General features: G+C 41.7%; 1 protein-coding gene across 1 annotated transcript in view; it reads right to left on the bottom strand.

Moving 5' to 3' along the window:
- The window catches only part of LOC146869315 (complement C4-like), a 529,345-nt gene that overhangs the window by 340,763 nt on the left and 174,436 nt on the right, over positions 1-14,146 (bottom strand). The window contains exon 12 of the mRNA XM_085634104.1: positions 5,185-5,355. Within this exon, the coding sequence (XP_085490230.1) occupies positions 5,185-5,355 (171 nt within the window). The remainder of the gene's footprint in view (positions 1-5,184; positions 5,356-14,146) is intronic.

The following is a 14,146-nucleotide window of genomic DNA, read 5'->3' as shown; positions in this document are numbered from 1 at the left end:
AATTTAAAAAAATAGTAAAATGAGGTGCACCATTTGTGTGCTCTGAAACAGCAATGCTTCACAACTGCGCTCCTCTGAGCACTCCTGTGTGGGTGCAAAAGCCACTGTTGATTCTTGGATGGAGACGACGGAAGGAAGGACGGCGGTCTCATTCTGATAGTGAAGCTGAAAAAATCAAAAATCATCCCCCTCCAGCTGCCCAAGCAGAAAGCCAGTGTCCCCCTTTTGACGTTCACTAATCCTTGAACTTTTTTTATATTTATTGGATACGAAATACTTTTTAAATTTTCCGCATCCCTTTATTGTTCATGCTGCCAAAAATGCAGTTGGTCTACGTGTGTGCACCAGTCTCTATCTCCAGGTCATACAACAGTGTGGTTCACCGCCATCAAGATAGCAGGCAAGCCAAAAGAAAACTTCACAGAATATACAGAAGAACAGTGTAAGAAAGTCACGCAGCGATTAAGGTCTGAGAAATGTGCAAACAAAGCAATACCTTGATCTAGAGCCGACGGGGGGAAAGAGGGAAAGTGAAAGCATGGCATGCGCGCGTTACTGAATTTCACAGAATAAACAGAAGAACAGTGTAAGTAAGTCGCGCAGCGATTAAGGTCTGAGATACCTTGATCTGTAGCTGACGGGGGGAGGGAGGGAAAGTGAAAGCGCGCCATGCGCACGTTACTGCTGACACCGTGCAGGGTCCCTGGGAGCTTCCGAGATGATCTGGAGCCAACGGGGGGAGGGAGGGAAAGTGAAAGGGCGCCATGCACGCATTGTGCTAAAACCCCGCAAGCCGTACACGTGCACATTGTCTGTCCGGGCACGTGCACATCTCCTGTCCCCCTTCGGAAGCTAAATCGACAACAATAGATCTCGCAAGCATGCAGCGCATGTGCTGCGTCGCTAGGCGAGACCTAAAAACAGTGAGAGCGCATGTTTGGCACTTCGTACGCACTTGTCATACAACTTATGAGTATCCCCTCAATCCTCAATTATTTAAAGAACTCTGACTTGCAATGTTAACTCAACTTGGTTGGAACGATGGTGCTATAAAGATCATTGTTGTGGAGGGAGGTTGCATAAAACAATGGATAAATACATTGCAAGTTGTCTCGTTCAGCTCCAAAGTCGACTTCACAGGAACAAATCCAGCAAGAATTTCCCCTTTAGAGACCACCACTGGCAGGTAAAGCTCATTTTATAAAGCAATGTTTTCGAGTTAGTTCACTCTCCTAAAACGCTTTTAAATATCGGATGAGGAGGGACTGTCTGGAGAGAGGTAGGGTGATTACTCGTGGCTGTCACACGTGGTGACTGACTGCTCTCTGGCCTAGGGGTGGAGATTTAAGGTCAAGAGTGTCAAACACATCGGTTCCAGCAGCTGCTTTTCTTGATTTCTCTGCTAAGAGTCAATCTTGGCTCCTATTAGCATAGGCGCTGGAGCGGTGGGTGCGGGGGTGCTGCATATCAAAACAAGCATTTGCAATGCAATAGGTCTTGCACTTGCGAGAGTTTAAGCAATTGTAATCGTAAATGGTGATGTCTTTTATTCATGTATGAAAAACCAATACGTAACTACGTAAATAAAGAGGCATCGTCATTTACAATGCCAATTGCTCAAATTCTTGCAAATGCGAGACCTATTGCATTGCAAATGCTTGTTTTTGTATTGTTGTTAATCCGTCCCCCACCAAAATGCCTGGTAGCCAGTCCAGCCCTGCACTTAAGGGGTGCCAGTGTCCAGTTTGTAATTCCATGCGGCAGAGCGTTACCACTTTCCAGGTAAGAGAGTATGAGGGCTTGAAGAGCACCTCTGAAGTTGGTTCTGGAAAAAAAGTATGAGTATTTTTTTAGAAAAGAGAGCAGTTACAAGGCCACCTTTGTTTTTTGACAATGTGTTTCTTTATGGTGAGGGCGGTGTCTACGCTGAATCCAAGTGACCTGGGGCCAGATGTACGAGCATTCACTTTTGCGAGTCGCAAATTGCGTCGAATTGCGACATCACAATTTGCGACTCACAAAAGTGAATGTACAACAGTGTCCCAGACACTGTTTGCGATTCCCAATGGGGTCGCAAATTTCATGCCCCATTAATATTCATGAGTTAAGCGCAATTTGCGCCCCCATTGGGAGTGGCTAGAACTCCCAGGGATGGTGGCCTGCTGGGGTCAACAGACCACCATGTCTGTGACTGCTTTTTAAATAATGCAGTTTTAACACAAATGCAGCCCGTTTTCCTTAAAGGCAAATGGGATGCTTTTAAGAAAGAAAAATTAAACTTTTCAGTTTAATTTTTTAAGGGCAGGCCGGGTGAGGAGGGATTTCGACAACAACGAGGGGAAATTATTTATTTATTGAATTTTCCCATGTGGTCGTTGGTCGAATCTCCCCCCAACCCATCCCCACCGCTCTTACCTGCGCGAGCTCCTACTTAGAGTTAAGGAAACCAGACCTACTCAAGAGAGTCACAGCTGAGGAACATAAATGGCTATTAGTCAACATGGCATATATTGTAAATCCTCTGTAGGATTGCTGGAAACTTCATGCATGTGTCTACTTACCCTATGAGAAATGCTTGGGTAAGAAGCTGCAAGTGCTTCAAAGAAGGTTTAGTGACAGCCAAGGAGCCCAGCGGATTGGCTAGTGACTGCTAAAAGGCCCTCAGGGCCACACGAAGGGCATACTTCCTTTTAAATTACAGCAATTGTAACATTGTAAACAGAGAGGATACCTTGTTACCTCTATGTCGGCTGAGTTTGATACATGTGACAACAAAAACATTAAATCAAAAGAGACGATGCAATTTTCTCAGGTGAGACAACTAAGTAGAAAATCATTAAGTAAGTGGTTTCAGCAGAAATCCTAAAATTCAGGCACAAGATATGAAACCTGCTGCTTCAAGATGCATTTTATAGAAACATCAGGGGCTACACCAGGCTTGTTTTCCTGGTTGCAGAAGAAGTGCAAGTACTAAAGGGCCAAAGGTGGGGTAAAAACATTGTGTGAAGACTTCAAGTTAACTAGCCTCAGCCAATGAAACGCACTACTAACAGTGGCAACAGCCGAGCTTCTCTTGGGCCCAGGGAGGAACAGACAGGCTTCCACAAACTAAAGGGGGTTTCAGCAACCCCTTTTATGCATGCTTCTGTCCACCACTGGGTAATGGTCATGGTGCTCACTACATCAGGTCAGGTTTTTAGGTGGCAGTCTGAGAGGGACACACTGGCTAATCAGCGGACGCAAGCTTTCAGTGTGCCCAGCCTGTGCTCGGCGCTTTCGAGATACAGAATTTGCAGGGCTGCCTCTAACTGGCCGACTGTTCTAGAGCATGACCCTGTCAGCTGGGCCTTGAGCTCATCCTTGAGGTCCAGAGATAATCATCACCACTCTGAACAGTATCAATCGATCAATCAGGATTTATAAAGCACGGCTAATCACCCGATGGGGCATCCAGGTGCTTGCAGGCCCAGGAGGCTTTTTCGAACAGCCAGGATTTGAGGGCCATTTGGAATTCCGGAAGTGAGGTGATGGTCCAGAGGTGCGTGGGGAGGCTATTCCAGGTCTTTGCTTCTATGTGGGAGAAGGAGCGTCTTCCACTTCTGCTTCTGTAGATGTGGGGAGAATGCGCAAGTGAAAGGGAGGCAGAGAGTAGTCTTCTCGTTGGTTGGTGGAAGTTCAGGTGGTGGTTAATGTAGGCATAGAATAGCTTCCACTCTCTGGAAAAGGACACAGCACCACGACATTTCCCTCATCATGGTATAGTTTCCTTTTTTCAACTGGTGCTGCAGAGCTTTATTTGGAATCCAAAATGAATACAAAATCGATGCTATGGAGGGAGAGTACGGAATTGAAGCCACTGGTGCTAATCAACGGCTCACTCAAAATGTGTGCCATCCTCAAAATGTATATCCGCATCAACCTGAACAAGAAGCAGCTTCAGCTGTATATCCTAGGTTTCTTACACTGAAGGAGGAGAAGAAACGCATGGTTAGAAGGATAAGTTTTATGAAGTCTCAGACCAGACATCCCAAGTTTCAGCCAGTGTGGTTTTCCATGGCATAGTCTGAATGTGGAATGCAACCCAGAAACCAATCAAGGTTAAAACTCCAATAGGGCCTTTGAGGTACAGTTTCAAATGCTGCTGCAAGCTTGGGGAAGATGCAGTGACCTTAACAGTGACCCGCTATCTTATAAAACATGCAGAGCATTTTCACAGATGACACAATTCGCACAGCACACAATCATAAGCACAACCACACAACAACACACACACTCTGAGTGAAGTGAAGGACTTCCGTGATGAGCGACTGGAACCATTTTTATCCAGGGCGTTGATGAATCCCATCCCTGTGGCATACCAATAACACGAAAAGAAGCCATGGGCCTCCAAACATTGGGTCCACTGGGAAGAAAAAATGAGCTATGGAGAAGTAAAACATGGGGGACGATTATAGCTGTCTATTGCAAAGCTTTTAATCACCCTCCAACCCAAGAGTGTCCTTTTGCACACATAATGGCCATTGTACACACATGTGACCAGCCATGGGCAATTATATCCACTCCACTCTAAAATGCAATGTACACTCTTCCTTAGCTACATGTAGCACTTATCTATACCATGATCAGGCTTTTGTCTATCACTCACTGAGTATTAGTGGGAAGACTCTGCTGTACCAAAGTACTACCAAGAGATACTAGTGATATTTGGAAGCAATACAAGAGTCAGATAGCAAAACGTAACACATATGTTGATTTCTCCTCTTGCACACATCAAAAAGAACACCACAAGATAGACAAGGAAAGGATTAGACAGTTATTCTATGAAAGTGTAACAGAGTATAGCAGAGAAGTTCTCAATTGGAGTAGTTGTCAACAGTTGATTAGGTGATGGTTAAACAAGCAGATTTTAGTTCCATTTCTTATTGACTGGTTGTCTAATTAGTATGATCCTGGACATATCACTTTATCTCTATTTCATAGTAATGGGGCATGGTTCGATTAGCCTTGTGATTTACATCTACTCTGGCCCTCACCAAAGAGAGAAGACAAGACAGTAATGGCTGTATGACTAAGATGATCTTTGGTACAAAACTCTAGAGAGATGAGCCCTTCCTCTTAGCTCTTACTAGTGATCCACCAAGCCTGTACGTTCTTTAATAATAACCAAAGACAAGAGACACTCACCGATATATCCAGTGTCTTGGCAGTAGTGGGTGTGTTGATGTAGTGCTCCAACACTCCATTCTGATCTGATTTCTGAGTTGCCAGGGAATGCCAGGGGGCTCCATTTGTTTGCATGGCCAACTTCACAGGGATCCCGGCAGCCACGGAGCCATCCGTGTGAGATACCATTGTCTGGTAAATGACACAAACAATATGAAGCACGTCATTTTGGTCAATGGCAATGAATTGTGCCAAAAAAAGACAGGAACACACTGTCATACTTCTGTTGCATGTACATTACTGCACTCAATAACAAGCACAGACTCCAGGTAGAATCTACAATACTAGAGACACAGAAGGGGCTCATGGCTCACTAGACTGTCTATAAAAACAGGCGAGGTCTTCTCCATCCTTCAATAATCATCATTCATACCTCGCAGGTCTACCACCATTAAACCATCATCGGTCAAAGTGGGAAAACCCATGACAGCAGGTGCTGCTGAGATGGAATCACTCCCCTGCTAAACTCGTAGATGTTGGTCCCAGATCTCGAGGCACAAGATGGAGTTCCAGTAGAGTTATCAGTTCCAAAGACCGGAAATTCCATCCAGTGGCTGCTCAAATTGAGGGATTTTTTTTGTTTATGCTGGTCCACTGGCAAAACCTGGACTGAAATTTCTTAAGGCTGGAGTCTAATGTCACCATCATTTGAGTATCATCTGCATAAGCCATCATTGTGACTCAGAAGCATCAGATGAGGATGGCCAATGGCATCCAACAGGGTGGGGCGAAGGAAGTACTCCTGTGGAACCCTGTATTAGAGAGAACCTGAAGGGTGGCAATTGCACCGCATTGTGATTTGTTATGAAAGGGTTCTGCCATGGATGTCTATTTAAGTCTCGCATTGGCAGATGGTGTGAAAACCATAGAAAAGGAGGTGGCAGAAATCAAGAAGGATAAGTACTTCTCAGTCTTCATTTTCTAGAGCCCACCTGAAATGGTCAGAATGGCTAGAAGGGCTGTTCCGCCAGAGGCCATAAACCAATTGTATAGGTTTGAGAAGATTGTAGAATTTAATGCAATGGGAGATTTGATGATTCACCTCGAATACTAATACTTTAGCAGGGAACTGGAAAAGGGAAATGATTGATTGGGGTACTTATAGAGCACAACTATCACCCTACGGGCATCTTGGCGCTTGCATTGGGAACCCGTCCTGGTTTTTCCCTGTAAGATAACCCATACTGGGTATCCCCAAGGTGAAAGCCAGGCATCCCGCCGCAGGGGGCCGTTGTGGAGATTAAGCAGGCTTGTTGCCCAGAGCTGCATAGTGTGAACTCATGCTTAGAGTGGGCACCGAAGCGAGAATTATCGAGTCCGTGGACAATTGGGTTCTGGACCCTGCCGCGTCGGGAATCGAACCCAGGTCCCAGGCCTGATCTCTGCTTCAGGGTATGCCTCCTCTAACCAGTGAGCTACACTTCTCCACAAAATGAGTCAGACATGCTAATCAGAGAGGGATCAGCACTGGGCTGTTCAAAAGGGGGGATACCAAGGCTCTCATCCAGTCCAAATGAAATGTGCCAGAGAGGAATATCAGACGTCAGTGAACAAAGTGCCAATGTTATGAGTGACTGATTAAGAATGTGAGGTGTGCGGAGATCAAGTGGAAATCCTGAATGCGTGATTTGGCTACACTTGCAACACCGCACATTGCCTATTCCCAGATTGGTGGTGAGGCAAAGTGGACACAGAAAACATCCATGTTTGTAAGAGAAGAGTCAATGGTTTTAATTTTAAAAAAATGTAAAAAGTGGACCGTTAGTTATAGAACTAGGGAGAGGTGCAGAGTTTTCACAGGAATTGGGATCTGTGAATTCCTTATTGAGTTTAAATATTTAACCAGGAAGACTGTTAAGGGCCATAAAATGTTTTACAGTATAAAGGATTTGTATTTAATAAAAAATGTGAAATAGATGGGAAGATAGTTTCTCCTCAAGATGCATTATAGTTTTATTGGACTGGCTTGACAGCGAAGTCACCACCAGACAATTATGCAGGTATCACTAGAGAGGGGCTTTGGCTCTGCCCACATGTTGGGAGCTGGGAGTATATGTTTTGACTGGGCAGAAGTTGTGTGCATCTACAAAATGTGGTTACACTGCACACAGTTGTGATCATTTCGTTTATTTAACCATCTGACTGAGCTTGAACTTTCAGGTGCATACATGACATTCTGATGCTATTAAAGTGTCTTAGATAACTAAATCATCAATGGTGTTTTCCCTGCCAGCAACACATGTTGGAGGAGGGCAGTCATTCACCTACATGCATCTTTAGCTCTGGCTCTCCAGTGCAGTTGAGCTTTTGACCTACACCAATATTATTCAACAGTTCTTTGCTTCCACACAAAAGCATATCCATCCCCATGCAGTTTATTTGTAATGCTTCATATTACCATACCACATTCCTTTATAGGCAGAGTTATTGGCATTGCCAATACACTATAAAAGTAGAGAAGATGGGGCCGAGCTCAACTGTGAGTGGCAGAGACAAATGAAGGTTAAATTCAAGCGTATTTATATATATATATATATATATATATATATATATATATATTACCTACTGGCGGTCGCCAGTAGGTAGTTATAGTTAGGACCACGTTTCCATAGGAAAACCTCAACATTCTATTTTGAATAACTTTGGCGCCGGTCGACGAATCCTCGCGAATTTCTCAAAATAGGTGGGGCGCTACGCTCCGCTCCTACCCTGAAAGTCTCGGGGGGATCTGTCAAGCGGGGGCTGAGATAAAAGGGGGGTCCCAAAACGCGTTTTTCCCATGCATTTTTCCATAGGACCTTTAGAACGAGCTACAGCCCGAACGGCTGAACAGAATTACTCAAAATTTGGCAGAGAGGTAGTCCCTAGGTCAAGGAAGTGCCTTTTGTAGGTTTGGTGTAAATCTGTTCAGTAGATTCTGAGAAAATAGCCTTTAAATCAATATATATATCTGAGCCCGCTTACGGTACGCTTACCGTACGCTTACGGTAAGCGTACGGCGGCGTGCGCGAGCGCGATTCTGATTGGCTGTTAGATCTTAGTAAACATTCGAATCGGCCGAAACCAGGAAGCGGCGGCCGCCATTTTGTGTATTTCACTCTGAAAAAAAAGAGTGAAAACAAGGAAAGGGGGCAATGAGGAGAGTTACAGACCCCCTAACATTTGTAAGGGGGTCAAAGAAGGACAGAAAAGTACAAAAAAACATTTATTGATTTTAAAAAAAATCACGGGGTACGCGTACGGTAAGCTTACGGTAAGCGTACGGTAAAAAAATAAAAATAGATAAATGAAAAGCAGATTTAAGAGTTTAGAAATTAGGGAGCTCTAAAAAGAGCTGTTGTGTTTATGAAGTCATTTTTTTAGTGGTACCTACAAGTAAGTACCGATGCAGAGTCTAAGGTTCAAGAGGAAGACTCTGTTCCCTTCATCATTGAAGTGCACACCATCTCCTCTATAAATGTCTTGCATGTCATAACGCAAGTTGTTGTGGTAAATGGCACCCATACCATAGTCACGGAGGAAAGCAGAAACAGATTTGTTGACGTGCTTTCTTGCTTTGTCAATCTGTGGACAGAAATGATTGGACCAGTTCCATTTTTGCCTTTGGCATATGTTGGAAAACACAAAGGCAGTTTTAGGGAAAAGTGTAAACAGTTGTGCAAAGGTGTCCTTCATAAGCATTTCCAGACCTACCCCAGTCAAAGTGCCTAGGTCATTGCCACCACAGTGCACTATTATGAGGTCAGGGTGTTGGATTTGAATGAAGGATTTCACCAATGGCATCAATTGGTGCCACTTTAACCCTCTCTGACCAATCCATTTAATGTCTACATTTGGCAAAGCAAGGTCTCTCACCATATCTGTTTTCTCTGCAAACTTTTCACTCCAGAAGACATAGCTGTGCCCTACAATCCACACTGTGAACATCTTCAAAGGAGAACTGGATGCACTCAGGAGGTGTCTTTCAGTAGAATGGCAATATGAAAAGAAAGACAGTTTGGAAATGGAGGCATACATATTTTTTTAAAACAAAAAGAACTGATTGGCTGTTTCATACCATTCTAGAATAAAAACTAGGCTGTATGTGAAAATTAATAGAAGCATGTTTTGTATTGGTACAAAAAAATGTGTAACCAAAGAACAGTACTATGGATTTGCTGTAAGGTTTGAAAAGTCAAGCACTCTTGCTCTGTGGAATTGAAACATTGTGTGTCGAACTTCTGACCTAACTGCACACAGCAGTGTTCCATGAGCTGTTGCTATGGTAGCAGGAAGAAGTCAAGTTGGGGGAAGGGTACTAGGCAGAAGTCAAGTTGGGGGCAGGGTACTTTTGGAAAAGGGTTGGTTTTCAACCAATAGAAATGTGTGATTACATTTGAAAAAAAGGGGGAAGCACTGAGATTTGAAACTTACATGTATATGTGTGGAAAAATAGAGGGAAAGTTTGCCATTATCTGGTTCTGCTGAGAGGAGAGAGGTGAACACAACAGAGATCCTGGCTCTGATAATCTGCTGTTTGAGTGTCACATTTCTTTCACAACTAACTAATTTTAAAGGTGAGTTTAGAGTTTGAGAGGGGATGTATGTGGTAACTTAAGAAATGAATAATAGAAATGGGAATTGTTTTTGTTGTAGTTACACATGGTGGTTTCATAATGTGACAGTGTGTAAAAGTGATTTACACTTGCCCCGAAAAAAAAAAGAGCAGTAAGTGTGCTTTCAAATTGGCAAAGAAATTTCGTTTTGGGACTAATGTGAAAACATGACTCTGTGTGCATAGAAGAATTATAGGCAGAGATTTATTGTGTCTTGCTCTGGTGATTTCACAGTTGCATTAGATGGAAAGGGGGAGCGAATTTTTTGGGGAAGAAGCAGAGGCTTAGCACACACCCATGTGCTTGCCATGTATAGTCATGCACAGTATTTAGAAGCCAGTGGGGTTTTCAGGTTTAAGTCTGTAATGCAAATACATTCAGCATCACTAAGGCTGGTTGCCCTTGGTGGAGTGTAGGCAGTCACAGAGAATGCACATGGTGGTGGTCTGAAAAAAAAACAGCTTGGACATGTGCAATTAAATACATTTTTAAAAAAGGTTTCATAATGTGTCAGTCTGTAAAAGTGATTTTCACTCGGCCCGAAAAAAAAAGAGCAGTAAGTGTGCTTTCAAAATGGCAAAGAAATTTCGTTTTGGGACTAATGTGAAAACATGACTCTGTGTGCATAGAGGAATTATAGGCAGAGATTTATTGCGTCTTGCTCTGGTGATTTCACAGTTGCATTAGATGGAAAGGGGGAGCGAATTTTTTGGGGAAGAAGCAGAGGCTTAGCACACACCCATGTGCTTGCCATGTATAGTCATGCACAGTATTTAGAAGCCAGTGGGGTTTTCAGGTTTAAGTCTGTAATGCAAATACATTCAGCATCACTAAGGCTGGTTGCCCTTGCTGGAGTGTAGGCAGTCACAGAGAATGCACATGGTGGTGGTCTGAAAAAACAGCTTGGACATGTGCATTTAAATAAAAGAAAAAAAATTATAGTGAACTGTAATTTATAGTGAAATGCAATATATTCTGAAAACAGCAAAAATAAGGCAAAAATATTTTTTTGAAAAAAATGTAAATATGTATACTGTATTATAAATTGTTAAAAAAATATTAATACTTTTTTCTTTTTTTTCAGATCGATATAGAAAATTTTCGAAAACTACAACCATTTTTAAAACTATTTTTTAAAAAAACAAATGAATAAATATTTTTTTGAGTGAGTATGGTAAGTCAATAATAATAATTGTAGTTTCTCAAGGACCTTGTAATATGATAATTGATTTTTAGTGTTTTTTTTAAAAAATAAAAAAAAGGTACGCGCACCGTACGCGTACGGTAAAAAAAAAAAAAAAAGGTTTTAAAAAACATATGTAAAAAAAAGATGAAAGATAAGGTTGGCTCTTAAAAGAACCGTTGTGTTCATGCAGGGACAAAGGAAAGGAAGCATGGGAAAATCATTCAAAGCTACAAATGTGCTGATCTATTTTGTTGTTCACTAGGGAAACACTGGTCTCCCTATGACAAATTAGACCTTTACAAAATGTGCAATGAATATCAACCTTCCGAAATCGAAGGTTCATTTCCAGAGGGCCAGCAAAAGGAGATTCTCCCCCCACAGATGAAGGGCTCACCTGACCTGCAGAAGAAGGAGTCAGCCCTGCAGATGATGGTCCAGGCTGAGCTGCTGTGGATGTACTGGCTCGTCTTTCTGAAGAGTTACCTCCAAAAAGATGACCATGTGTCCTTCTGTGTACATCCTGGAGGTGTCTCTTCATGGTGTGATTCCCAAAGGAATACTTCCTGTTAGGATTACCTCTAGAAAGTACACGCTTACACAGCTTGCAAGTAACTAAGGGTGCATTCACCTTTTGCTGGCCTTCTGGAAAAGTAAAATAATCCCAAACATAAGAAGGCTTTTGTTTCCTCGATCTCTGCCTCAAGACAGTGCTGCTGGTGCTAGCCTCACTCTCAGAAGAGCTCTGCTGTTCTGCCATCGTATCCCAAAGACAAACCAGCTCCTTCTCCCAAGGGATCACAAGCAGAAATGAGGGGAATGGGTGTGGTGTAGGAGAGTTCTAGAACTGAAAGTAGTTTCAACCAATCAAAAGTTGTGTTTCAAGATCACATGACCTACCGTACGCTTACGGTACGCTTACGGTACGCTTACGGCAAAAAGTACGCGTGCGCGTAAAAAAGACACGCGCTTGCGCGCATGCGCATAACAGTCATTTCCCGGCACTTCCGCGTAACGTGCGCGTGTGGCGTAAGCGCGCACGCGTCCCACGCGCAGTACGTGCGGCTACGCAAAGTGCGTAACTATACGCAAGCAGCGTAGATAGATTACGGACGTTGCGTAAACCGTACGCTTACCGTGAGCTTACGGTACGCGTACTATAAAAAAAAAAAAAAAAAAAATCTGGTAATAAATTTTACGTTTATTTTAAAAAATATATTAAAAAAAAATATTTAAGGATTTTAAAAATTTAAGCATAGTCTTTATAAAATGAAAGAAAATTAAATTAAAAATATGTTTGAAAAAAATGAAGAATAAAAAAAAAAATTAGCATTTAAAAAACCTTGCAAATTCACTGAAAAAACCATGGGTTACACACACGTTATAGTTAGGAATTAGCATTTAAAAAACCTTGCAAATTCACTGAAAAAACCATGGGTTTCACACACGTTATAGTTAGGAATTAGCATTTAAAAAACCTTAGAAATTCACTGAAAAAACCATAGGTTTCACACACGTTATAGTTAGGAATTAGCATTTAAAAAACCTTAGAAATTCATTGAAAAAACCATAGGTTTCACACATGTTATAGTTAGCTGGACATTTTACTCGTAAAAAACCAATGAAATTGCCCCGTTATAGTTAGTTCAGCTAACTATAACTCACGCGCCCGCAATGCACTGCTGATGACGTCACATATTACATCACTCATGACATGGTCAGTGACATCACTCATGACATCACTGATGACATCTCAAATGACATCACTGATGACATCACTGATGACATCATCCTTGTGATAGAGTGGCAGACCTCCTCTCACCTTAATATAAGCTTTGATACACACATTCAAAAATAGAGACTAAAATTTTCAAAACAATGGACATACCAATACCAGTTACAACAACCTCTTCAGTAATTCTAAGATCCACATACACATCCACTCATTCACCAACAGTCCTATACAGTCACTCATACATGTACTCACTCATCATATGTACTCATACACCTATACATCCTGTTACATAATGCCACTCATCCATAGAGTTACTCACACACATAGTCACTCATGCTAATAAAGAATCAAACATACATTCACCTGCATATACAGTTATACACACACCACCACACTTACTTCTACGGAAACTTACACATACTTAGTCTTTTAAACAATCACTTATAGAAACACATACTTATTCATACAGGAACTCTTTCAATCTCTCCCTCTCACATATACTCACATATATACACCAATAGTCACATATACTAGTTTAAAACATATGTAGTTACTCCTGAAGACACTTTTGGGACAGTCATTCACTCACTAACACACCCATACACACACTCATCCACCCATACAGTCCTGCACACATGCTGTCTTCAACACATACAAACAGTGAGTCACTCATTCATGCACCTATGCACTACGTAATACCCCCCACCGAACCATACAGACACTCAGACTGATACTCAAAAAAACAACTACTAACCTATATAGACACCCATGTAGCTACTCACCAACCCATGCAGCCACTTATACACAAAGTGAGAGATACACTTAATCAGTCAGTTACACAATCAATTTTTTAAAAACGAATCATCCATTTAGACACTTATATACCCATTTATTCTTCCATCGACCTTGAGATATACATATATAAAACATATTTAATTTTCAGAAAAACACACATTCACTGGATGATGTCATCAGTGAGGTCATCAGTGATGTCATTTGAGATGTCATCAGTGATGTCATGAGTGATGTCACTGACCATGTCATGAGTGATGTAATATGTGACGTCATCAGCAGTGCATTGCGGGCGCGTGAGTTATAGTTAGCTGAACTAACTATAACGGGGCAATTTCATTGGTTTTTTACGAGTAAAATGTCCAGCTAACTATAACATGTGTGAAACCTATGGTTTTTTCAATGAATTTCTAAGGTTTTTTAAATGCTAATTCCTAACTATAACGTGTGTGAAACCTATGGTTTTTTCAGTGAATATATATATATATATATATATATATATAGATAGATAGATAGATAGATAGATAGATAGATAGATAGATAGATAGAGATATTTACACATATCTATACATAGATATATATATGTGTATGTGAGTATCTATCTATCTGTTAAAATTA

Source organism: Triturus cristatus, chromosome 1_1 (genome assembly GCF_964204655.1).
Source record: "Triturus cristatus chromosome 1_1, aTriCri1.1, whole genome shotgun sequence".
NCBI classification, from domain to species: Eukaryota; Metazoa; Chordata; class Amphibia; order Caudata; family Salamandridae; genus Triturus; species Triturus cristatus.
This window is presented reverse-complemented; position numbering and strand designations above follow the sequence as displayed.